This window comes from Thermobia domestica, chromosome 3 (genome assembly GCF_964235325.1).
Source record: "Thermobia domestica chromosome 3, izTheDome1.hap1.1, whole genome shotgun sequence".
Classification (NCBI taxonomy): Eukaryota; Metazoa; Arthropoda; class Insecta; order Zygentoma; family Lepismatidae; genus Thermobia; species Thermobia domestica.
This window is the reverse complement of record NC_137456.1, coordinates 253,882,491-253,910,393: the sequence shown is the minus strand read 5'-3', so window position 1 is coordinate 253,910,393 and position 27,903 is coordinate 253,882,491. Positions and strand designations below refer to the sequence as shown.

General features: G+C 38.0%; 1 protein-coding gene across 2 annotated transcripts in view; it reads left to right on the top strand.

The window, feature by feature from the left end:
- Positions 1 to 27,903, top strand: part of Nrt (Neurotactin) — a 547,731-nt gene that overhangs the window by 370,431 nt on the left and 149,397 nt on the right. For both annotated transcript variants that reach the window (XM_081752316.1, XM_081752317.1), the window contains exons 3-4: positions 10,330 to 10,509; positions 23,314 to 23,547. In XM_081752316.1, coding sequence (XP_081608442.1) covers positions 10,330 to 10,509; positions 23,314 to 23,547 — 414 coding nt within the window. The remainder of the gene's footprint in view (positions 1 to 10,329; positions 10,510 to 23,313; positions 23,548 to 27,903) is intronic.

Here is a 27,903-nt window from a genome sequence, read left to right as displayed (position 1 = left end):
TAGGGAGGTCTTGTTGCACTTTTCGATTATCTTTTATCTATTTGAAGATATCACATAATTATTGTAAAATTAGCGGTCTTTTAATTTCGCAGTGATAAGGCCTCTTAACGTCTTGGATTTTCTCTCCCTCTAGTTATAACGCTTGCCCCTTCTTGTTCTGCTCTCGTGTACTTTATCGCTTTGGTTTTCTTATTTATCTTCATTTTGTATGTTTTCTCCAGTTGGTTGTTAAGTTTGAACGTGTTTCCTGCAAGTTCTCCGCTATCAGTGTTATGTCATCAGCAAATCTTATTGTGCTATAAACCTGGCCATTTACTTTTACATCTTTCTCGTTTCTATCAAAGAATTCTTTCACGAACTGATAACCACGGTTTATTAATTAATATTAAACACATATAAGTTAGAAGAACACCGACTACAACATCATCCTCCAAAGATTCAGTCGAAAACTGATCGAACCTGAAAAACTTTTAAGTGGGAAATATTAAGCGTGAAAATCTTTTAAAAACAAGCAGCGAAAAGGGGAAAACTATTTGTTTTTAGTGGAATAAAATGAAGAAACTGGACTAAAACTAACAACTTGGGCGCTCTTCTAAGATAGAGTTTTTTTTCCTGGACTTCTCAGAAATGGGTCGCTATAATCACAGAAATGGCTCACTATTACCCACTGTAATCAATTGCTCCTAATGTTTTTAGTATTACTTAGTTCAATTTCTTTTTTTAGCCCACCAAAATAAGAAAAAGTAGTGTATATTTTAAAGGATTGTTCTTAAAAGCTTTTTGTATGTATTATTTTAAGAATTATGAAATTGCCTCCTTTTAATATCACAGTGCCCCAGAACACAAATTTAAACTCCCACCGTCAATAAAATAAGAATAGAAGCGTAATGAATAAATCCGTAGTCGACTGAGGCCATGTTGTAATAATTTTAAGTTGAAACACCCGAACCTTTGGAGAGGATCAAAGAGCATCTTGTGTATTCCAGAGAGCTTCCCCAGCCTTCCTTGCGGATAGGTTTGAGATAAGAAGACACTCGGAAGTTCTGGATACTAGTTTGTCCCCTTCAAGAGACGTGACATGGCTTAGAAACTGGTTCTCAAATGAAGAAAATAAATTCGATTTGCCAGCGCCGTCCCGTCCCCCACCGTATGCTTTGGCACTTCTATCCCCACGTTCTCCTCTTCCCCGTTATCTAGAAAAGGCGTACCGTCCGTGTGCATGATCAACAGGAAGGGAAGTAGAGGTTTCTATGTATAAGGAAGAGGGGGGGGGCTTCTATGATGAGGCCACTTAGCATCGAGGGGAAATTCCCTTACAACACATCAAAAATACTCCTATACTCTTCCCCCTTTTTTGAAATCATGAAAAGAAAAAAGTGTTAACCAAAGAACCACTTTCTTCTTATTATTTGAAGATTGGATTTCAAAAAATTCAATTTTCTTTATGCTCTGAGTTATACAAATCGCGCGTGCCTTATACCTGCAAATGGTTTTCTATATTCCTGGAGATTATAATCAACATTTTCTGATTTTTGGTTGTAGTTTAGCGTCTCTCTTTAGCACAGAGGCCGGAAGAGACATTGATCGACAGTTTAAGATGGAATCCGTATCATCCTGATGCGTTAAATTTTCAAGGGTCTCTCCAACCGGGGATCGAGCCCGGGACCTCACATCAATGGCGCGATCGCTAGCCACAAGTTTTTCTTGAAAAAGAAACTCACACCATCCCAGATGTTATATAATGGTCCTCATTTCCTTCTCATTCACCCTTATTTATTATTCTAATTACGATAGGGACATTTATCATAAAATATTCGAGGACAGTTAACTATGTTCATACTCCAAAAGGGTGTTTGAGGAGCGGTCATCTCTTGGACGATATGATGATGATTTGATTTTAGCGTCCCTTTCAGCAGAGAGGCTATATGAGACGTGGAGCTGCAGCTTTACGTGGAATCCCACATGAGCGCCGTCGGAAATCAAACCCGGGTCTCTCACGGCAGACGCGCGTACGCTGACCGCTTAACCATGATATGGAATACAATGTTTATGTCGAAGTCGAAATTAAAGTAGATTACGAAACAAGAATTAAGACTGTCTCATCTCGGAAGACATGTCTGTTCCTGTTGGAAAAGCTCTGTTTCGCCTCGTCTCCTAGTAAACTTCAGTGAAAATTCTACTAGTTTAGTAGTTTTGGATTCGGATACGATATTCACAATATGTGAAACGTTAAAAATCCTTCATAGAGGATTCTTCATACTGATGTGTGTGCAGTTAGGTAATTTGAGATTAAATCTTTGTATGAAAAACTTCTTTTGCAGAGACCCCAAAATTTTAAATTAGACACTATTGATTAGTTTTTCGTGATGAAGACCAATAGCCTTGATGTCGACTTCACCATTAAGTACTTTAATCAACCAATCAGTATTAGTTAGTCTAATTTAAAAAATTAAATTAAAAATTAAATTAACCTCACCACTTCACGTAAAAGCAACAGTTTCTGCTCTGCGGTCTAAGAGGTCATTTTTTTTTCTTCATATTTTCCAGAGCTATATTTCAAAAGTGAACATACAGGACACAATGTTCTCATCTTTAAAATGCCCGAAATGAAAGTGACAAGTTGCGTTCACTTCTGTAGTAAATACAAAAACCTAAAACAAAGTTAACAAAACATTTGATATATTGAAATAAATAAATAAATAAATAAATAAAAATTATCACTATTGAGTCACTAGTAACAAGACCCGCACACTACATACCGCAGTGAACAACACTCTCAAACTAAGTGAACGATCACCGTCAGTACTAAGTATTGAGAACGAAGCTGCTGATAATACACACACACAAAAAAAAAAAAAAATCAATGTCGAGGTGAAACATGTGATCATTGTTCAGTAACAACGATAGGGATGCGAACGAGACGAGTCGAGACAGGATTTTCCTGACAAAATTCGAATCGAGACACGTCTCTTCCAATAGAAAAATATACATATTTCGAGTCGAGACATCATTTTTACGGCACATTTTCGAGCCGAGACAGCCACAAATCTTGTCTCGTGCGCATCCCTAATCAACGAGAAGTTTTAAATTTCTACCTCCTAGTTTTCTATTTGGGGACAGATTAGTCTAATCGTTGGAAGCGTTGGGCTCTTGTCCGCGTGATCTCGGGATCGATTCCCGGCCACTGCTTCCCAATTTTTCAGCATTTACTAAGCATCGAGAGGCAAACTGGGGAGTCACGTGAATTTAAGACGTAACGGACCCTAGATCTAGAAAGCTGGTGATACACCTGTTACAGACAGGGTTACAAAGTGCATTGACTATGTGTTCGTAGCTAGTCTGGACGTAGTTCATCCGGTCGTTAGCAGATTTCATTGGAGCGGCTCAGACCCACAAAAGGCTGTCATGCCAGGTGGTTTTTGGTTTGGGTTTAGTTTTCTACCTATCAACTTAAAAAAAAAAATGTCCATTTTTGTCTTTCTGAAATATTGTCCATTATTGGAAACCTAATCAACGCTTGCTATTTGAATCTTCTTACGTAAATCTAAACCATAACTTATTGTTGTTGGGCATATCAGCGGCTCCAGAAAGTGAAAGGAAATTAGTGGAAAGCAATGCTGTAATATAAAACAAATATTAAACATCAAATTCTGATCTCTTGACGGATGCAAAGAGAAATAGTGACAATCTTACAATAAATGTTGTTATGAGTTTGTCAGTTTATGTTTAACCCGTTTGTGCTTTGATCTATATCCGTAAACTGAAGATATATTTTTTTTTTTTTTTGTTTAATGTTGAGGTAAAACTATTTTCTTCTTGTTTATTGAAAACTGAGACATTTATGCGTCCCGAAATTTCGAGATACCTGGACGCAGAGTCGATTCCAGTACGATCCTGGAAATTCTGTACCCTATCTCAGGATTAAAGTTGATTTTGAGTTAGCTTAACAAATAGGCTGTTTTCGGATTGATTTCGTTAGTAGAACCACTTTCTATGTACGCGAATTCTCTCCACGTTGTAAAGAAGTTTTTATTTTAAAAAGTTGAATATTGTCAATTTGTATCTGTAAATAGTTAAATATGGCCATAATGGAAACAGCCTATTTAACTATTTGTATACATAATTGATAAAATGCAATGGTTCCGATATGTATCTGGTCATGTGCTGATAGGCAAAAGTTATATAGCGTCAAAGCTATAATTCGAGCATGATAACTCTTGATTTATATTCTATCACTACCTGGAATTAATATCGGTAATATGTCATCTAGTGTGACTTTGCATTGCGCAAGGGAACATCTGAAGATTCTTGCATTAATCAGAAGAACGTGTAAAATAACAAAGATTTATGAATTCAAGAGTTCCTATGAATATCCTGAAATGTAGATGTCTGGCATTACAGAGAAACAAGGTGGGTTGTCTCTTACTCTCTTGAATTAACTTTCCATGGTGCTAGAAGAGAGAGAGAGAGGGAACAAACTGATGCTGACACTTTCCACCCGAGGGAATGAGTCTTTTGCAAGGGGAAGAAAAGTTTGAAAGCTAGTGCGCAAGCACAAACAAGTAGTGATCAATATCTGATGATGAATACAGGTGGAGGACAGTGTTGTTTGGGGAAATGCGGCCTAAACATTCCAGTCGGTAGTCATAACGGTAGGAAGAGAGAAAAGGGGGACGCTGCTGACTGTGATGAGTGCCCTTTGTTTACATATGCTGTTTGAACTTCAGCTACAACTGTGAATTAAATATGCTGAAGCTAGGGGTGATGCTTCGGCGAGTACGGACCGATTATCAAGCTTTAAGTAACAAATTAATTTCAATGAAACCATCTCTCAACCGAATCGAATGGTTCTATATTTTCCATATCATGCATAAATTACAGGATATATTGATGTTTAAACAATGCCATTTACGTGATGTTTGTGGCGCAAGAGAGCACTGAAGTAATTATGTTAAATGTCCATGATGCTCGAGACCATGATAAGCTCTTGTAGTGGCGTACTCATTCATCAAGAGGGGATCGGATTCAAACACTCAATCTCATATTTTTTCAGGTCAAGTGTGAGTTTTGTATAGCTTAATATAGTACTAAATCTATATTTTTCTATAACATCTTGCTTATGGAAAAGGGTTACATCTCGAAACCATCCCGTTGCGTAGGTCACTGCCACTTGTACGGTGTTAACCTGTGTATATCCGTCTTTAAAAAATGTAATATTTAAGTTTTACGTCTGACGGTTATACCGGCTAGGCTAAAGGAGACGGTGATTACGAGATATCAATGAAATAGTGGAATGAAGAAAGTGGGAGAAAACGGAAGAACTCAGAGAAAACTCACCCATATGGTATTTGTCCACCACAAAGCTCACTTGGCGCAAGCTGTGGGTCAAACCAAGGACCCCATACACCAGATGCGAGCGCTCTACCACTGAGCACCCGCAAATCCCATTGCGTCTTTAAGTTTCGTTTACATTTTCAGAAATAAATATTCAAAAATTTAAGTCTCAACTAGCTGTAAATGTGTTTAAAAGTCAGCTGAATGGAAATAGCTGAAAATAATGGTTAATAAATAAATAAAAACAATTCTCTGTTTATTGGTTGATTTGTAGGAATTTAGCCTACCTTTTCAGCAGAAAGGCTTTATGAGACATGGATCTACAGTTTAAGATGGAATTCGAACCACCGTTCTGCGTTAAAATGTATAATGCTCTCTCACCGGGAATCAAACCCAGGACCACGTGGACCAAACGTTCACCCGCTAGCAACTAGACCAGCGTAAAGGGCAATGTGGTAGCTGTTTATTTCCTTACTCTCACATAATTGCATAACATTCGACAAGTTTGCAACGACAATGATGACACAATCTGCAGGCATACATAGAGTGCGAATTTCCGAGAAGTTGGAGGATTTTCCTCCTCCATCAAATTTTGATTGTCTCTAAAAATAATAACAGAAGCTTTCCTACCAGGATATTTTTCCATCCTTCCTCCAAATCATGTTTAGTGATGAAAAGTTTTAATATTGTCAAATTCCACTAGTTTTTGTCCTGTTATGTAATTTTAATCGGTTACCTGCATTCCAAACTTTGAGAATTAAATTTAGTCGTTTTTGATGTCTAATTTTATACTCACATCTACCACAATATACACATTCTTTTCTCCTTTTTCCCACCATTGCACAGTTTAACTATTTTATTGTGTCTATACTTGTAATTTGCAACCGTATCCTCATACCTTTCAGTTCGTCACCGGAGATGAATTTGGGTTACTAAGTACGTATAACAAAGTCATGAATGGATTAATTAACTTCCTTTTAACTATTGACCAAGAAGATTTTAAAAAGTGGTGTGCGTTTTGTGTAGTTGCAGTTGAAGCTGTCGATGTGTGGTGTAATAACAATGAAATATTAAAATATTCGTAATTGATTTAATTTATTGGTTTAATCCATACCTTTTTGCAATTGTGATCGATATATTTACAAAGGATATCCAAGAGTTAGCAGCTTAGAATATACTATTTGCGGATGACGTCGTGCTGCTGGGAGAGACCAAGGCAGCACTGCAAGAGAAATTAATGCCTGGAGAGGAGCATTGGAGAGCCCTCCTGACAGTGATGTGCATAATCCTAACAGTGACGCGCATTATCCTAACTGTGATACGCATAATCCTTATATTGATGCGCATAATCCTAACAGTGATGCGCCCGCTCCTTACAGTGAACCACATACTATTTGAAAAAAAAATATATCAAACAAGAAATAATGATTCGACTGATTTAACCTGTATAATCGAATGATTATTTGGAGACTTCGTGACAATGATAGAATCAAGGCTATACTATATTTATCTCTGTCATTAAGCTTATCCAAAGTAAATTTCTCTCTTACTTTGCCATTACCCTTCTCACTGAAACAACAGAAAGAAAAAGATGTTAAGATAATTAATATATGAGTTGAACTACGTATAATTAAATTAACATAAAGAATTAAAAAGGAACTTTCCTCAAGAAGATAGTACAAACAAGAGAAATTGAAACCTAAAAGAGAAAGAAAAGAAATGGAAACTGTAACAAGGGGGGAAATCTAAGTAGAAACAATCTTCACTTACATTTATATTTTGCTGTCTTCTTGTTTTCTTCTTCTTGTTCATGCCAGTAGGGAGAAGAAGAAACAAGAAACTTTTAATTAAAAAGCAGGAAAATGTAAAGAAGACATATTTAAAGATGAGATTTTAGCTCTTATCTTTGTACTCACACTCTCTTTTGTACAGAGAAATATAAGGTTTAAAAAAGAATGCAAATGTGTTCCTACTAAATACTTGTAGCTGCGATTTTTCCTTGCTCTGCAGGTCAAGTTGGGGGGGAAAGTAATCCACTCTTTTATATTTTATTCTGCAGTAATTGAAATCAAAGCTATTTCATTTTGATAAACACCTAGTTTCCGTACAGTATACATAAACTTTATTTTATATTCACGTATCAAACGTATATACACCAGAGGTATCGAAACTCGCCTACCCAGCATTCACGAGTCAGAGACACCCTCGACCGGCCTCGGGCTCAATAATACAGCGTGAACCCGAGCCCAAGTGAGCGCTAGCCCAATTGAGGTTCATCAGCTCGAGCCCAAGTGAAAGCTAGCCCAATTGAGGTTCATAAGCCCGAGCCCAAGTGAGCGCTAGCGCAATTAAGCTTTATGAGTCAGAGCCCAAATGAGAGCTAGGTCTATTGAGGTTCATGAACCCGAGCCCGAGTGAGCGCAATCCCTGACGATGTTAGTGAATGCGATCCTCACTGAGAAACCCGAGGTCGAAGGAAATTAATGAGTGCGAGCTTTAGGGATGGACAAGAGCGAATTTTCTTTGAAACTCAACTCGACTCGAAAGTTTCCTCCAACTCGACTCGAACTCTGGTCAAGTTTCGAGTCTAGTCGAGCCAAAACAAGCCAATTCGAACTAAACTCTGTGTGTAGTTCCAAGTACTCTTTTCAAGTATTCTACATAGACAATATAATGAGCAATACTACAACTACTACAACTTTATTATTATTATTATTATTATTATTATTATTATTATTATTATTATTATTATTATTATTATTATTATTATTATTATTATTATTATTACAACACTGTGTATAACCATGAAAGGTAGGTGGGTTGTATGTGAATACTGAAAACTAGTTGACTGTCGATCTCTGTCGTCGAGAAGTCTTCAAAAGACAAGGAAATCGTCACGAGGTTCGAGCGGCTCGGCTCGCAGCTCATTCACTAGCGAGCCGAACCGAGAAGTGACCCGAGCCAAGAGCTCACCCGACCGAGCTGGCTCGAACCAATGGCTCATCCGAGCCGAACTGAATTGGGCTGCTTGCTCACCCAACTGAGCCAGTTCGAGTCATCGACTCAGTTGAACTGAGTTGAACCAAATCGATGGACTCGTTTCAACGGAGCTGGCTCGAGTCAATGACTCACATGAGCCGAGTCGGTGGTTCATCCCAACCTAGCGACTCGAGCCGTTGCCTCAATTAAGCGAGTCGATGGCTTGCCCAACTGAGCCGATGGCTCATCCCAATCGAGCCGGTTTGAGCAGTTCACTCAGTTGAACCGAGCAGAACCGATTGACATCACTACCTGGTTTGGGCTCACGACATATTTGTGCTCACGACATTTGAGGCTGTCTCGTTATAAGAAACGAGGTAAAAACAAGCTGAACGAGCGAGCCATTTATAAAACTCGACTCGACTCGAAACTCGATCTCATGTACCGTTTTATTTTCTTTCTTAAGTATGTTCCATTACATTAGCCCAGTTCGAATACTAAAATAAATCACCACTATCAGGCACCTTTAATTTATACGTATATTTCCAATAATTAGTGATTGCATAATCTTGAAATTAGACACATCACATTCATATCACAACGAGTTTTATTCTCTTAGTCACCATTAACAAGTACAAGTTGTCATACCAACCCGAAACAAACAACTATCTGTTGTTACTGTAACCACGATTACAGATTATATATAACATCAACATATATTATATATATATATATATATATATATATATATATATATATATATATATATATATATATATATATTCTTCTTCTTCTTAACAACAGATTGTGCACTTTTAAGTAACACCTTTGCGCAAAATGTCTAAAAGAAAAATGGAAGTAACTCGCAGATATACAATATCGTTGTACTCAAAACAGTGACTCGACTCGGAACTCGAATCGAATTCGAATCGAGTTTCGAGTCGAGTTCGAGTTTTAGCTCAACTCGTACCCATCCCTAGCGAGCTTCATTGAAAGATGTGAGTCCAAGCTAGGGTGCCAAATTTTATGTCTTTTCTAATACGTTTTACTATATGAAACCATATATGAAAACCATATATTGCTTTAAAAAAATCTTCGGTTTTTCTTTTTTTTCTCTTTCTTTCTTTCTTTTCTTTTTTCTTTTTTTTTTTTTAAATGGCAACTCTAGCCCGAGCCTGAGCTGACGTGAGTCCCAAAAACGTATAGAAAATTACTACATATACTTCTGATTTGATCTGAAATTGATGGCTACTTTTCACAGGGCAGTATCATTCCAACAAAGCTTGTATTATTTAAGAGCGTTTTCAAATACCTCTGTGGCTATTACTTTCTCCTGATACCTGAAATGAAACTGGAAGTTGGACACAAAGATCTCCTCCATCAATCTACAACGACGTAATACAATAGATGCCTTAATATTTGGAACGTTCGACGTTTGTGAAAATTGGAATTAAGCTACAGATTAAATAGAAAACAATATAGCTAATTGTGTGTTAATTGCAAACAGCTGACGCTTATTCAGTTAATTTCCTCTAATACAAGCAAACGGTAATGCTAGTTTGGAAGAAACTACTTAACATCTTGTACACTCAAATCAACAGATGTGTACCTCATTAATCAACTTTATACACCAATGCTTCCGAATGAATATGCTACTCCAACGTGTAGTTGTCTCGAATTAAATATGTAATGAATGTATAAAATCAATTTTATTGCAGACGATATTGATCTTTGGGGTACACATCTTTTGATTTGGGTGCACATTATTAGGTAATTTCTGTATGTGCGTATATATGAAAAGGAATGTATTTTAGTTGCTGAATGAATTCCACAGACCTTTTAGTTTTCCTTAGAATTTTAGGTCGTTAGTTCAGTTATGATAAAGGGTAGACTGGATGCGATACTAATTTGAATCCATTGGTTCTTTTATTATGTTACTTAGAATATTTATGTGAATTTGTCCTGTGAGAACGTTCTATGGTAGTAACTTATTGTATGTTCTTCTACATTTTCCAGGAGAAGGACCCTGACCAGGAGGAAGGGAAAGATCTCCTGGGCAAGGAAGGAGGTGAGAAAGACAAAGCAGAGGAGAAAGAAGAGAAAAAGGAAATAGGTGAAGGACTCTCGAGGCTTGCCAACATACCCCGGGTGTTTGAGAACATCAAAGTGACAAATCCCTTCACCAAGAAGCAAAAAGTAAGTGTTTGACATAAGCTGTCACTTGAAGACGTACTTAGCTCATCTATGTGTCACCGACTGCTTACTTTAACTATTTTAAAGAAGCTTCTGTAATGCGCTTTGGGTGTAGTCCATGGCCAGATTCCTTCTTCATACCAAGTTTCAATTCAGCTATTTCTCTTTCATGCTTATTCTTTGATCAGACATTACTACTGCTGGCACTACATACTTTGAATGGAGATTCACTGAAGGAAGAAGAAAAAAAAACTATTTTCACTCATTGCACAAAGTAGTATAAAATATAAGCCTAATAGTGATAATAATAACCGAAGTAGAAGAAGAATTTATCAGACAGACATGAATGTTTAGAATTTTGAATTCTATGAAATCACTGTCATGACAGCATACTTGGTACCCTCAAAGTAGGCTAAAAGTTGGCATGGTTGTAAATTGAAAAGAATGAAGTTGAAGAGCTTGCTGGGCCTATGTAGTTTAAAGTGTATGGTGGGTAACCAACAATTTGCATCATTTGTTCAACAGTAGGGTAATGGTCGACATGGTTGGGAATAGTTAAATACAAAAACGCATTAGCCCAACGTAGTTTATAAGTGTATGTTGTCAACCAACAATTTGCGTAATTTGTCCAACGGTAAGCTAATGGTCGGTATGGTTGAGAATAGGAACTACAAAAATACATTACCCCAACGTAGTTTAAAGTGTATGTTGGCCAACCAACGACTTGCCGTCATTTATTCAACTATTTCCCACCTCCCATTTCTAATTATAATCTTGTTCTTTCGTAAGGGCTGCATTGGACAATTCAGTTGGTTGGCAAATACTAGGCAAAGCAACCAAACACAATGTATGCCAACATTGGCATTTGGTTAGCCTATCGTTTCTCACTGTTGGGTTTACTGTCTGTGGTGCAAAGGAAGGTTTTATGTATTCATAATTATGTATATGATGTTTCAAAGATTGCGGTAAATACTTACAGAAATTGGCAACATAACTTGAACATAAACACATTACTCCCATACCTTTCTTTACAAGAATTTCAATCTCTGTTCTCCACAGCATAGTCCATTAAGAGTCTTCATCCCGGCGAAATTAAAATACCGCTAATTTTACAGTAATTATGTGATATCTTCAAATAGATAAAGGATAATTGAAATATGGAACAAGAGCGCCCTAGACAATATTATTTTGCGTGAGATACCGTTATCACAAGTCACCTAGTGGCTTTCCGTTTTCAGCTGTTTAGAAACGCGAAAATAAATGCCGATTTTCAAAATGGCTCGAAATCGAAAGCAGATAAGTGAGTCGTGATAACGGTTTCTCATGTAAAATAATATTGTCTAGGGCGCTCTTGTTCCACATTTCAATTATCTTTTATCTATTTGAAGATATCACATAATTATCGTAAAATTAACGGTATTTTAATTTCGCCGGGATGAAGACTCTTAATGCATCATCGAAATTGATACATGCTTTGAGACAAAGAGCAACGTTGTCGCAAACAGCTTGATAAACTCGTACTGGTATCCTGTGGAACTCTTCTGTGATAGCTTCTCATAGTTCGGCCAAATTGTTTATGAGATGTTGATAAACTTTGTCCTTTAAAACACCTCATAAAATAAAAGTGTGCTGGTGTCAAATCGGAAGATCGAGCTGGCCACTTCACAGACCCATGTCAACCGATGCAGCGCTTCGGGAATGTTTCGTTCAGTCCCACTGTCTTGTGTAGCATACAGTAACGGTTCTTAGTCCAGTGACCATTATCCGCACTCTCAGGCTATACACTGCTGACATATCGAAATTTTTTGTTTAGAATTACAAATACTACATGGGCCACTCTATACGTACATATATATATCCGTGACATCTGTAAGTTCTTAAACAATTTATTAAATGCTAGCGTACCGTCGATGTAAATATCAGTTAAAGACTTCGAGGTTTCAATAAGATATAACCTTTGCATTTCGTAATACAGTTCCCCGGACACCTTTAGTGTTTTCGATTTAATGGCTTTTCGAATTGCTACCATCTTCGATTTCTTAGCTTTTTTTTAACAGGACGATTACGTTATATCTGTCAATCATGAGAAGAATCTAACTTATAATGAGCCAGCTCTTCTTATGTATGATGTAGTAGAGCTGCAAAGGGGTTAGAACAAAATTAAGCTACAACCACTTTTGCGAGGACGAAGATGTCGAAATCAAACCCCCCCCCCCTGCATATCGTAATGGGTTAGCCCAAATGATTCATCGGGTTTCAAAGCACTATTTATTTACAAGTATACAACGTGCAAAGATGGGTGATACATGAAAAGATATGAAGGTAACCAAGAAAGTTCTGTTGCTTTTTCACCCACCACCTTCGAACATCGATATGTCACCTAAGACAACCTGGAAGATCAAAAATAGTCCCAATCAGCACTGACGACCTTCTTCCAACGTTCTGGAAGGATATGGATTCCATCGCAATAGAACTTAGTGGGCTGTAAAGCGAAGAAGGTATCAAGTGCATTTTACACCTCTACTAGGGGTTTGAACTGGCGTCCTTTAAGGCGATTGCCCAAGGAATGAAACAGGTGATAATCGGACGGTGCAATGTCCGGGGAGTATGGTGGATGCAGTAGTGTTTCCCATCTAAGGCGCAGAATGATGTCCCGGATCATCCTATCCACGTGGGGATTAGCGTTGTCCTGTAACAGGAGGACCCTTTTAGATTCAGAAGTGTTGGCTCCAGAGTTTTGAGCTTTTCTTGAATACGGCTCAACTGCTCACAGTACACAGTTGTTTTGATGGTCCGACCAGCTGGTAGCAGTTCCCGATGCACGATGCCGCGAGCAGTCTGTCAAACAAACAGGAGGACCTCCTTCTGGTGCAGTGCTGGTTTCGGCTGTTTTGGAACCGGTTCATAGGATCCTAACCAATGAATATTATGCCGCGCCGTGAAGCTTTGTACAGGACCCACTTCTCATCACATGTGAACACCCTGTTCAGAAATGGCTCCTTCCTCAGACGAGACAGTAAAGAAACAAAGGTGTCTGCTCGTGTTGCCTTCTGGCTCAGAGTCAAATCATGTGGGACCCATCGACCCAACTTGTATTGCTTCCCAAGTTGATGGAGGTGCTGCCGAATGGTTTCTCCACTCACTGAATTGTAGTCCCAGTTCCTCACATGTCTGGCCACTGTTCGCCTCAATTGCTGCCTGAAGATCTTTATTTTGTACATGTGTTGGTATTCCGGCAAGTGGTGCGTTTTCGATTCGTTGCCGTCCTTAAACTTGTTAAACCACCGCTGCTTTGTATGTGTAGTCACAACACCCTCACCAAAGGTCTGGCATAACTTCCGACCTACTACAGCGGCGTTTGACCCCAGTTTGAACTCGTACAGGATACACGTCCTTGTGATGATCTTTGGAAGTCCTATGTTCACTCTGTCCGTACTCAAGTTCACGATGTAATTGAACTTCCACAACCTAGTAGTATGTTGGATATACCCACACCAACAACTGACCCTAGTCTTATCTTCATTCGCATTCAACCCACGGCCCAATTGAACATCGATCTCCACAAAAAGCGTTGAACTTTCTTGGTTACCTTTATAGATACACTTACCAAGTTTAAAGAGCCGCCTCATGGCTCGCGTGCACGCTAGATGACAGGCCTGTGACGGCATTCCAGAGGATAGTGGCAATGCAGGAGAAGAGTTTTTGTGTGTTAGAATATGTGAAGTGTTCCTCGGTTACGAGCGTGGATTCGTACGAAAATACGGAAAAACTGCAACTGGCCACCCGAGTATTTTGCGTTGATTTTGTCAATTTCGTGATACTGGTTGCCTGTGTAAAGGAATAAGCACGGAGCAATCGCGTGTCTCAGAGGAAATCGTTGGAGCTCGTGAGACAGAACTTTGTGCCTGCCCAGGTCGCCAAATGTCACGCCATGTGATTCCTTCCTGTGGGATTGTGTTAAGGACAAAGTTTATGTACCCCCAATGCCTACAGCGCTGGAAGAACTGCAGGAACGCATCATTGCTGCTGTGACGGACATTGACGGAAACATACTTTTGAACGTAGGGGCGGAACTGGATTATCGTTTGGATGTGTGCCGGGTGACCAAGGGCACACATATTGAACATTTGTAGAATGTACCAGAAACTTGGTGAGCGTTTCTATCTTTTCATGCTTCATCTGTCTTTGTACGTCGTATACTTGTAAATAAACAGTGCTTTGAAACCCGATGAATCATTTAGGCTAACCCTGTACAGTATAAGGCGCGTGAAATTTTCATACTATATTAGCAAGTATTATTGCAGCGAGATTTAAAGAAGAAGAAGAAGAAGTTATGTATATGTCGTCACACAATATAAGTGAAAGAATATCGTCTTATGTTCAATTTTGGGTGAGAATAGCTCACTGTTGCTCTTGGCCATCGACTTGCTCCCATCGGAGCGATCTATATTTCTTCTTGCTTTTTAGATTATTAATTTTGATACAGCTTTCAATTCTGAGCTATTCATACCTCTGTACCGTTTCTTCTCTACTTCTTGTGCATCGACATTAAAACCGAACTAAAAGAAAAATTGCCTCGACCGATGAACACCATTCAATTGTGTGTTAAACTAGAATTTAAAGTTCCGTAATTCAGAAGAAAACTTAGGTATAAAAGTTATAGAAATAACAAGTTTTATGTAAAAATGACTTGAGCATATAAATGTAACCATGGCAGTCTTCAGTACTATTAATAATGTTCAATCTCTGTCCTAACCTGGATTTTTAGTCCATTGATTTATATGAGAATTATTTTTTGTTTTCTTTAGAACTGATTATAATTTTAATGCGCTACGTATTAATGTAATATTACTTAAATTACATTTGAATTATTAAATAGTAAAATTATTTGAAGAGGTCAATAATTTCAAGTGTTTGGGAAGTATTGTGATGAAAGACGCTTACAGCACCAGAGAGATCAAGTCAAGAATTGCTGTAGCCAAAGAAGTATTTAACAAGAAGATCACTCTTAACTAGCAGGCTAAGGAAGAAGTTGGTCAAGTGTTATATATGGAGTATTGGACTGTATGATTCAGAGACTTGGACACTACGAAAGTTAGAGAAGAAATATATAGAGTGCTTTGAAATGTGGTGTTGGAGGAAGATGGAGAAGACAAAATGGGTAGAGAGAGAGAGAGTAACAAACGGAGATGTTTTAAAACGGATAGGAGAGAAGATGACGCTTTTAGCCATCATTCTTTGTAGGAAGCCAATTGGATTGGACACATCTTGCGAAAGAATTGTCTTTTTCATAGCGCTAATAGAAGGACACATGGAAGAAAAGCAAGGAATAGGAAGAAGAACACAACTGATCGACGATTTGAAGAATGGAAGAAAATGTTGGAAGTTAAAAGAGGAAGCTGAAGATCAAAAAAGTGGAAGAAACATTTCCAGCCCAAATTTACATTTGAGAAGAAAATTCATTATTTCCAGATAGGGGGGCACGATGGGTTAGTGATAGAGCGCTTACCTCTGGCGCGTGGGGTCCCTGGTTCGATCCCCACCGAAATAAGCTTGTGGAGGACAGCATCATGTCCATGGACTTTCTCAGGATACTCCCGTTTCCTCCCACTTTTTAACATTCCAATTTATTTCAAAGAAAAGAGAAAAATAATAGTCTATGTTAATGAACTTTAAAAAAGAGCGCATGTATTCTACATCGTTAATGAATGCCATCACGAAGGAGTTATATTCTGTAAATTGTGGTAGTGACAATATTCTCTTAGTATGTTAACTCTTCTAAAGTATTATAAATCGTTGAAGTATTCTCTTGTATCATTGCATTATACATTTATGTGAACAAAGAGTTTACATTCAGATTTTAAGATTAGTTTTGTTATATTGTAATCGATATCACGTTCCAAATTAATTAATCCTGTAACAGAATCGTTTAACATTTTTAGAAAGCTTGAGTGATCAAACTCAAACAATTTAACTACAGTTCCTCCTAACACATAAACTCTGATTCAATCTGAGTCGAAATTGGATTGAAGTTGCTTCTGACTATTTTCTTTTTTTAACGTTTTTTCAGGCTTATTATTATTCTCATTTGCAATATGATTCTCATGCAAATGATTCTCACCCTTCCTTGCCTTGTCCAACCAACTCTTGTGAATGCTTATGCGGTGTCGTTGTCGCCAAAGTGTTTTGTTGAGAGATTTCAACGAGCAGTGTGAAGAGGATCAACTCAAACTGGTTGAGAAATCCTTTACTAACTACACTGCAGTTGTATGAGCTGGATCACTAACCACTGTTATTAGCCGACTCTGACCATCTGCCATTTTCTGTATGCGAACCCACTAGCTCTTTCCTCATATTTCAATACAGAAGCATAATATTCATCACGCTTTTGGACCTGTATAAGCGTTGGTAACCCTTTTGGAGTTAGAAGTATACCCCCTGCAGTGAAGAGAGTCAGTGTTCTGTAGAATAGCCACTGACAAGGATTGTAGTTATAAGCCAATATTTTTACCACAAGTCACATTCGCGAAAACTTATGTGAAACAACTTCAAAACATTCATGCAAGGGGGAGTTTATTTTTTTTTCAGTTGGTAAACCCTGGCAATTAGAGAACCACTCGGGTGGTCACGCTATGGATATGAACAATGCTTAGGGTAAAAACTTCCCCACATTTTGTGGTCTATGTGAACTGAAAAACTAAACTAAATACTTTGGTACGAAACCCCGAAGGGTTCAAATAATTCAACCTTACTTTCATATAGTTGACAAATGGTGAGATGAAGAATACTCTTTGAAAGCACGTTCTTGTGTAGCTCGCGATGACAAAACATATATTAATGTGATGAATAATAGAATATAGGAGTTTGGTGAAAGGCACTAGAATGATATATTATTTAGAAAATTCTAGAAAAGTAAAGGATTCTTTATTCTGAAAAAGAACCATAAATAAACTACGAATTCTCTTTGCAGTTTAAAATGAAATGAATGAAATTTGTAATTTTATATTCCACGATCATAGCCCTCAGGTTAAAGAAGATGGATAATTAATGAAATGAAATTTTTCAGATTTACGTCCCACAGTTATACCGTATAGGCTAAAGGAGATGGTGATGATGAGAAATGAATAAAATGGTGGAATGAAGAAAGTGGGAAGAAACGGGAGAACCCCGAGAAAACCCACGCACACTTGTGTTTGTTCACCATAAAGTTCACTTGGCGTGAGCTGGGATCAAACCAGGAAGATGGATAATTAATGAAAGTGAATCATTATGCAAGAATTAATAGAATCAAAATGTAGGAGGACACGGGAGAACGCCGATAAAATCAGTATCCACAAACTCATATTGCTTGGAATCGAACCAGGAATACCTTGCACCAGAAAAAAGTGCTGTGCCACTAACTCACTGTGGCCCTTTCTATGGTGATTCGTGCAGGAACGTTATAATCTAATGTGTATCGTGTCATCATGAAGCTACTGTAATAAGTTCTTTCAACTTGATTTACTTATCACTGTACTTTAGTTCCATCTGTTTTGCTGTGCGATCTTGACCACGTTACCTTACGAAAGCATCTATGAAAAGAAAAAGAGTCAGAGACTTGATTTTCGAACCCAATAGTGACAAAATGTTAGCTTACCCATTTAAGCTCACTGTTCCCAAATGGGAACAATTTATTTTGTATCCCTTTTTGTTAATGGATTTTTTTTTGTTATATAATTATTTCGCTTTTTACAATAAGGACCTGGTATCAGTCAACCTGCTACCACAAAAATCATCAAAATATATTAAGTGAGGTCAGAATCAATAAGTTCAGAAAGGATTACAAATTCTGAAACAAAAAATAATTTGGGATTAATAAGTATACAGTAATTTTAAAGTTTGAGATCTACTGGAAGTGTATCCGGAGAAGAACTTTTCGTGCCCTCACCTCTACTTTATATTTTCGCTAATCTAATTGAAATATATTGCCTGATTATGTATTGTATCCGAAATCAGCTTCTAGCTCATTCACTTAGTGTAGCAAGATGCTATCACTAAGGCAGTGAATAATACAATAGGGTGATAAGCTTCTTTCCCCTGAAATTCAAAAGAGTAGAAAGGATTTTTTTTTAAGGAATTTGTAATGGAGAAATAGATTGAGGATTAAATGCAGCGAAAATTTGAGGTTCTAATTGTTAGAAATACGTAAACACAATCGAAAACACTCAAACTAAAGCTGTGCGTTTTTTTAACATATAAAAACAACAGAGATATATCCGAAATTTGCGAAGTACGAAGATCTTCGAAGCAAATATTCATTACGATCACTTGAAACCAGGAGAACTCATTTCATTTTTATCTTTCTTACATAAAATAATTCATAGTGCAATAGATTCAGAATATTTGTTATCAGAAATCAATATTCGCGTTCCACATAGAGCAACGAGACCTCATAATGCCATATTCCATCTCTCAGCACAAAGTATTAATGCATAATGTATCGTCTTTCAGAAAAATGTTTTTTATATAATAAGACGTTACAACAGAAATAAATATATTTAGTTATAGACAATTTTATTCTAAATAAAAGAACTGTATATCGTTCTATATGTATTTTAAAGTAATAAAACATATTTTGCTATTGTATTATTATGTTATTAAATGTGTATTTTAAAGTGTATTATTATACAGTTATAGAAAACTGTAATTAGGCATTTGCCTGTTGTTTTCTGAATTACATTAACTTTAATTAAATAATTTAAACTTAGAGCACACCAGTAAACAACTAAAGAACAAAATACTTATGGTTACATTACACCGACGTTTAGTTGGACACGTCGATCAATATTTCTTCATGTAAGGCACCATGACGTCTTATAGAGTGAAGAAACCACATCGTTTACAGAAGTTGAAAAATAGGTAAAACGATTAAAAAGAGGATCAGAAATTATTAGGGCCCTATTTGAGGTGGAAGTATAATCTGAAAGTCGTAATATAAAGGTAAAGAAGAAAGTGCTGTCGCTTTTCTTGGAGGTATTTGTTCCATTAGCCCTCACACCGTGAGTTGAATGCGAATGGAGATAAGGCAATGGTCAATTGTTGGTGTGGGTATATCCAACATACCATCTGGTTGTGGCAGTTCAGTTACGCCGTGAACTTGCGTATAAGGACAGAGGGAACATGGGATCTCCACAGAGCGTCATAAGGCCGTGTATACTCTACGAGTTCTAACTGAGGTCAAACGCCGCTGCAGTGTGACAGAAGTTATGCCAAGCCTTTGGTGAGGGTGTCGTGACTACACAGAGCAGCGGCGGTTTAACAAGTTTAAGGACGGTGACGAAACACTCGAAGACGGACCACGTGCCGGAAGACCAACGCACGTGCAAAATGAAGATCTTCAGGCAGCAATTGAGGCGAACAGTGGCCAGACATTTGAGCAATTGGGACTACAATTCAGTATGAGTGGAGAAACCATTCGGCAGCACCTCCATCAATTTGAGAAGCACTACGGTACAAGTTGTGTCGATGGGTCCCACATGACTTAACTCCGGGCCAGAAGGCAACGCGAGCAGACACCTGTGTTTCTTTACTGTCTCGTCTGAGGAAGGAGCCATTTCTGGACAGAGTATTGACATGTGATAAGAAGTCTACGTATTGACATGTCTTCGAAGCTCCACGGCGCCGTCATTATTGGTGAGCATCCCATGAACTGCTTTCCAAAAAGACGAAAACAGCACTGCTGCAGAAGAAGATTCTACTGTGTGTTTGGTGGCCTGCTTGCGGCATCGTGCATTGGAAACTGCTACCAGCTGGTCAGAGCATCAATGCAACTGTGTACTGTCAGCAGTTGAGCCGTGTTCAAAAAACCCTCAAACTTCTGCAGCCAGCACTTCTTAATCGCAAAAGGGTCCTCCTGTTACAGAACAACGCTAAGCCCCACGTGGATAGGATGACCCAGGACACTATCCTACGTCTTGGATGGGAAACACTATTGCATCCGCCATACTTTCCGGACATTGCACAGTCCGATTATAACCTGTTCCATTCCTTGGACAATCACCTTAGAAGACGCCAATGCAAATCCCTAGTTGAGGTGCAAAATGCACTTGATACCTTCTTCGCTTCATGGCCCACCAAGTTCTACCGCGATGGAATCCATGGCCTTTCAGAACGTCGGCAGAAGGTCGTCGATGTTGATGGGGACTATTTTAGATCTTCGAGGTACGTCTTAGGTGACATATCGATGTTCGAAGGTGGTGAGTGAAAAAGCGACAGAACTTTCTCGGTTACCTTTATAGAAAATATGTTAGGCCGGGACGTTCGTAGGAGTTGTTCAAAGGGTAGAAACTAGAAAGAAGGTACCGATATACAAGCGCAGTCGCAAATATACATAAACTCATGCACACGTACACAATTAATTACGGAAATTGGATCACTGCATTAGCTTAAGTAAATATATTATAGTGCTATAGTATTGAGCTGAGGAATAATTCATGATCATTTTCTCTTTTTCAAATAAATAAAGAAAGAAAATAAATAAACCACAACAAATTAATCAATAAAATATTCTCCATTGTTGTATACGAGTTCCCTTCATCGCCAAATAAGGTTTTTCAATGCATCGACGCTCTCGGTCTTGACCCAAAGAATTTTTCCGACCAAACGCTCAATTTCATGTCATTATTGAAAGATACACCGCGCAAACCGCTCAAAAGCAATTGAAAAGATTAAAATCTGACGGCACCAGGTCTAGAGAGTACGGAGGATGAGTCAGTACTTTCCATAAGAGTTGTTAGATTGTGGCTTTAGTAATATTGGCTATATGAGGATCTTTTGCTTATTCGGTCTTTTTTGTTGAATCGTTTCGCTGACTGAGTGCAATTATTGAACGTAGAGCTCTTTGTTGAGTGTTTGGTTGCGCTCAGGCAGTTCTTAATGAATTATGCCTTCCGATTCCCATCATATTATACACAACAGCGTCTTGTGAGGATGAAATTATTGTTTCTCTTTCGGAGTCGCTTGTTTGTTGGGACTGGGCCATTCCTTTTGCTGTTTCATATTGACGTAAAGGCACCATTTTTTTAATCGGCTGTAGCAATGCAGTAAAGAAAATGCTGTTTGTACATGTGTTGAGCGATGTTGAGCAAGCAAACCTGTGGTGAATGTGGAGCGTTGATTTTGGTTGTTTTCGCTCAAAGTGTGTTGCAGCTAAGTGCCGAGTTTCTGAACCTTTCCAATTGAATGAAAGTAGGGGCTGCTGTGGCTTAGAGATAGAGCGTTCATCTCTAGTGCGTGGGATCCGTGATTTGATCCCAGGTCGCGCCAATTGGGCTTTGTGTGTGTAGGTTTTCTCGGGTATCCCTCTTTACCCCCACTCTCTTCATTCCATCATTTGATTCATTCTCATCATCACTGTCTCCTTTAGCTTACACAGCATAACTGTGGGACGTAAAACTGATACATTTCATTTAAATGAAGATGGTTTACCAAAGTTTTTGGATCACAGTCCATCTTCTCCACCAATTCTCTCATCATTTTACGTTTATTTTTGTGAAGAAGGTGATTTAATCGCTCCTCATCGAATACACTTAGTTGACCGCTGGTCCTTGAGGCCGAAACTTCGATTTGTGAAGCTTAGAAACCAACGACAGAGATTGTTCTTTTTCCATACACAGCAGAAATTTCACGAGCAGCTATTAAATGCAAACAGCAAATGTGTTAAAAATGTTCAGATTTGTCCATTCGACGTTCCATTTTAATGATCTGAAAAGACTAAAAATCTAAAACTTTAAAATATCAAAACACACCATCTTGTAGAGTTGAGTTGATTTTGAGTTTAACGTCCCGTTCAGCAGCGAGGCTATATGAGACGTGGACCTACTGATTAACGTGGAATCCGAACCACAGGAACTCCCACCGAGAATCGAACCCGGGTCTCCCACGCCAAATGCGCGTACGCTAACCACAGCCACGAAGGAGTAAACGATTTTATAGAGTAAACGATTTTATTTTAAATAACATAAACACATTTTCCTGCGTGCATTTTTAAATTAAAAAAAACATCATTTTTTTTAATTCCTCAACTCAATATTTAATGTAGATATATTAAATACGGTAGCAATTTTCTTGTATGTAAACAGATCTAACATATATTTAGGATAACTGAACCTCTTCTTAAATTAACACCTGGTTTCATGCCTTCAGCTAATCAGTATTAAGTGTCAGTGTTACATGAAAAAAATCTTATTAATTCAGTGTTGATTGTAAGAACAAATACAGCATCCTATACGAGTTAACAAGTTATCCTTTAGAAAATCCAAAGGAGGCAGTACTCACCTCTTACCTTACTCTGCCGGCGGCCAAGATGGCAGGACTTAAGTGAGGAAGGATTAGGTAAATTAGATGGAAGGAAGCACTAATACTACTCTTGATGGAAAATATTACATCCTTAAGTTCTTAAGTAATGCTTGCAGCAAAAACGAAGATCGTATTGAGACACTTTTCGAAATTTGGAAACTGACCGACAGTCAGTAGAAAATCTTTTGCTGATTTTTCGTTTTTCTCGTGTATATGCTGTACTACAATGTAGTGACAAAACAATGAAAATTTCAACTTGACTTTCTTGTGGTACGCCTACAATAGGAAGGAAGAGTGCCATCAACTTCTAGTATACAAGCTTGCTTTTCATTTTTCAACGTGAAAAGTGCCTTTTCAACGGGTTCTGTATAATACTTTCCTGTTTTGCGTTGGTTGCTTTTGTCTTTTCATGAATGCTTTGTTATGAAGTGAGGCACTCGAAGTGAGTTGTTGTGTTCTTCCTGTTTCCAGGAGGGTCAGCAGCAGGTGGAGATTGAGATTCCGGAACAGGACGATGGGGTAGTTGAGGAACCCTGTAAGAAGGAGGTTGTGGGTGTAGGTGAGGAAGGAGCAGCAGCTGGTGGTGGAGAGTCCAAAGAGGCCAGTGGGGGTGGTGGAGGAGGAGTGACACGAAAGACACGGCTTCTGGAAGCTATTCGTCTTCCGCTCGCTTCCGTTTTCCCCAGGAAATCCAAAGCTAGTAAGGTAAGTACAATTTATTGTATTTAATTTACAATCAACCTGTTTTACTCTTAAACTCTTCTAGATACACTGCGAAACGTGTACCAGTGACGTTAACATTTTAAGCGCTAAGAAGGATAATCAAATATATTATTTGAAGGCAGCAGGTTCACCGACCCATTGAGAAATACGTTAAGGTTGGTGCAAACAGACATGTTTTGCGGATAGATGTCACCATAGTCTTCGTATCTCTCTCATGTATTTTTTACCTTTCACGAGAATTTACAATTTCTCTTACAAATTTCAACCAAGAGACTTCAAATTTTTAGAGAAAGAACTTCATAATCTATCGAAGGCAGCAATCCGTGCCGATTTTTTTATTTAGAATTTTCTTCATTGTTGAAATAGTTCCATTGTTAAAGGTTTGGATATCCATTTCAACTATCAAGCCATTTTAACAATGAAGAAAATTCTAAATAAAGAATCGGCACGGATTGTTGCCTTCGATAGGTTATGAAGTTCCTTCTCTAAAAATTTGAAGCCTCTTGGTTGAAATTTGTAAGAGAAATCGTGAATTTTCGTGAAAGGTAAAAAATACATGATATACGAAGACTGTAGTGACATCTATAGACAAAACCTGTCCCTTTAAACAGGCTCATAGTAATAGTGCCAGTGTGTATAAAATATATGCACATAGCGTTTAAAATTTTAAAATTCGAATACTAACCCGAACTTTTACACAATTTATTTGAATAAATAATACATTTTCGAATAATAGAGATTTGAAGAAATTGTTCCATTCATACACTCCACAATACAGCATCATATCTCTGTTTACAACAGCCAGTGTGGGTTAAGTATTTTCGCAGTGGTACTTTTAACTCCCTGTACATTGAAAGCTCACGAGGGAGAAATCTGAAATCATTCTTCCTACCAATCAAACTTTCCAAGTTCAATCCCAGATTAGCTCTGTGAAATGTGTCCTTCCTTACTTAAATAATGCTTACTCGAGAGATTTCATGTTATTGTGAGCTAAATCAAAAATCAGCAAATAAATTGAATGAATTAATGTAATAACATTACCGTTGTTTCTTGCCAGAAGAAGAGTTTTGTACGCACCCTGTGAATATAAATGTCATGGATTTCTGTATATCCTTGAAAAATTGGTTTAAACTGTGTCATAATTCACGGCTGTCCAACGACAAGGCTGAAGTGAATTAATCCTTGTTAATCATTATTCATCTCATCCATTAAATATAATCATAAAAGACAACAGTTAACATGTAAATCTACTTATTTTGATACTTGCTATCAGATTCCCACGATAGAACAGTAAATATTTACTTTGTTGTGAGTGAAGCTAATCCAAAAATTTCCATATATGAATATGCAAATTGAATAATATTTGAACATATAAATACGCAAAATATGGTGAATCACGAAATGATAAATCAAGAGGAAAAAGAAATCAAAGTAGGATTAAAATATTCCGGCAATAACGCAACTGAATCAACACGAATCTCGATGAATGAAGCTCGATAGTCGTGGGAACTATCAACCAATACAGAGATGATAATGGTACGGGAATTGCATGTAAAAAGTACATCTATGCACGAGAGAGTAACATATATTACAACTTTTCTTGTATATGATCAACCTCTGTGTGGCCAGAGGCTATTCCTACCATTAGACACTGTCTACATGTGAATAGGGAAAAAAAATCTTACTGATTTGAAGCTTTACCCTCCTCAGTGACCAGTTCTACTAGCTAACAATCAATCTCTCCTGTATTTTTCTCTTTGTTGAAGAATAACCTTTATGTCTATTGTTGTTTGCTTGCTGAGTGTGCCAAATGGGAAGGGGGGAAAATCCTCTCTCTCAGTGACAAGCGAATAATCTGGTTTTCTGTTGCTTTTGTCCTTAAATATAAGAGGATGACTGAATAGGTGAGTTATTCGTCATTACAACCAAATCTGTGGTACTCATTCAACACTCTCTCAGTCGACAGCCACAGGCACAGGAAGGCCTTCACAATCTCTTTGGCTTCGATTGTTGTATTGATCTTCCTGGCTCAGGCTGGCGCGACAACCGATGGATAGAATGGATTACAGTGTTGCAAGATGAATACTTTTTTCTTTTCTTTCCTCGTCTTTTTTTGAATAGTGATTGGGAAAAAAAAAAGAGATCTGTGCTGACGCAGGTTATATGACGTTTGTCTATTGTTAACGACTCTAGCTCACGTCACCTTATTTCTCTGTGGTTCGGGATCTTGCTCTATCTAAAACCGGATGGCCAGATTCGATTCGGGCGAGATTCATTTTGTTCTCTTGTTCTATTCTCGTAAGAAATATAAACACTTATTAATTTGATTTTCGATACCACGAGCTTTCTAGAATATAGAGTAAATATATTAACCGAATTGCATCAGGAAAAAGAGGGCTAGTAGTGTACTGGAGAAGCAAGGCATGAAATCCCACGTGACTCTAGGTTGGCGCATACGCCTTCGGCGTGGGAGACTCACGTTCTATTTCTGATGGGATCTCATGTTTGCTGTAGGTTCCCCAAGTCCTCAGGTAGCCCAAGTTAAGCTGGTTCACGTCTCATATAACTTCGGTGATGAAAGGGACGCTGAACTTCAAATCAACCAAGAATCTAGGGCTACCTTGACGAGGACTAGGTTGCACCTTCAGTGTTATCACCTCACACATCTTAACCTATGTGTTGAAAACTACAGATATTTCCATTATTTTGATAACAACTTATATATATGGGACATGATGGAAAATAGTGGTAATCATCTCATTAAAGAAATATGAGTTGAACTAGGAATATAATGGAAACACTCATGTGAGCTGAATAGTAGAGAGAGTTCAAATAAGTTGCCAACATACTGCCATCTATAGTTTAGCTCATTCCATTATATTTCTGTATTCAGGGCCGGCCCTAGGCAATTTGACACTCCGTACAATGGCATCATTTGCAGCCTCCTTTCTCCAGAAAGAACAAATCTTGAATCCTCGATTTTAAGTATACTATCCCATAATGAAAAACGAAAGGGAGGGAAGCACACTCGCACTCAGAAAGGCCTAAACACTACAATCTCATTGTGTTTGCTTTCTTTTTCTTTAAGTAATAATTTATTATGTTAGTGAACGATAAAGCAAACGCACCTACAGAAGAAAGATGGTAATCCTTTTTATAGAATTCAATATCGACCTTTAGTCTCAATATATTAGTTTGCAATTCCAGTGCAACTAACTCTTTTATCTTTATTTCTTGATTTTCCTTGTACATCTGTTTAAAAATTTTAAAAATCCAGCTTTAATAATAAGGAACTTGTTTGTGACAAAGACAAGACTAATTTTCATATCAAAACTGTGATAACTAAATGGAACAGGTGTTCGCTACTGTTCGAGAATTGAGTTCTTGTATTTGAAATCATTCAAACAATTCATGGTGGGATTTGTTTGACAATTTACTTTAGTACTGTCTATGTGATCTTAAACTAATGCGACCTAAATATGATTTATGAATGTAGTATTGAAAAAGAAGATCAGCTTAGTAAATTTAACTACCATCATCATGAAGTATGCTTCCAACAAGAAATATTTATTTTAAATACCTGTAATATAGTTATGACAGATTTTACCGCCCCTCGAAACTTGTCTCATGCAAATGCAAACGAGTTTTATTATTATTACCCCTCCCACGCCATTTACTACATTTTGGACAACTTGTATGGTGTGATAAACTTCCAACATTCAGGTTTCCTGAAATGGTACGTTCAGATCTTTTTTTACTGTTCCGTATAATACTCAATGACGAACTTGATAATGGATTATAATATAGAACCTACAGATGCTAATTATATATATATACAGATGGTGATCAGAAAAATGGAAACACCTGTAGTTGGCAACACGTCAGATGTATGGGTTGGCAGTGGTGTCGTGGCGCCCGCAGCGCCGGACCGCTGGTGGTGGTGTGTTAGGTCGGTCTCCATACTACGTCAGGCGCAGTGGAACAGCAGTGTCCAGTGGTTGCAGCAGACGAAAGTAGTGTAAAATGGGAGACCTCTCAGAGTTTCAAAGAGGGCAAATTGTTGGTGTGCGGTTATGTGGAGTGAGTGTGACGGCAGTGGCTACTGTGTTAGGTGTGTTGCGTGGGACAGTTTCGAAGGTGATGACGGCCTACACAACACACGGGAAAACCACATCGAGGAAGCGGAAGAAAATTATGAGTGACAGGTCACGCCGGGTATTAAAGCGCATTGTCACGCAGAACCGTCGTGCCACTGCGGAGCAAGTGACGGAGGAACTCAATCAGCACCTCCCCCACCCTGTTTCGACAATCACAGTTCGCCGCGAATTAAATGACACG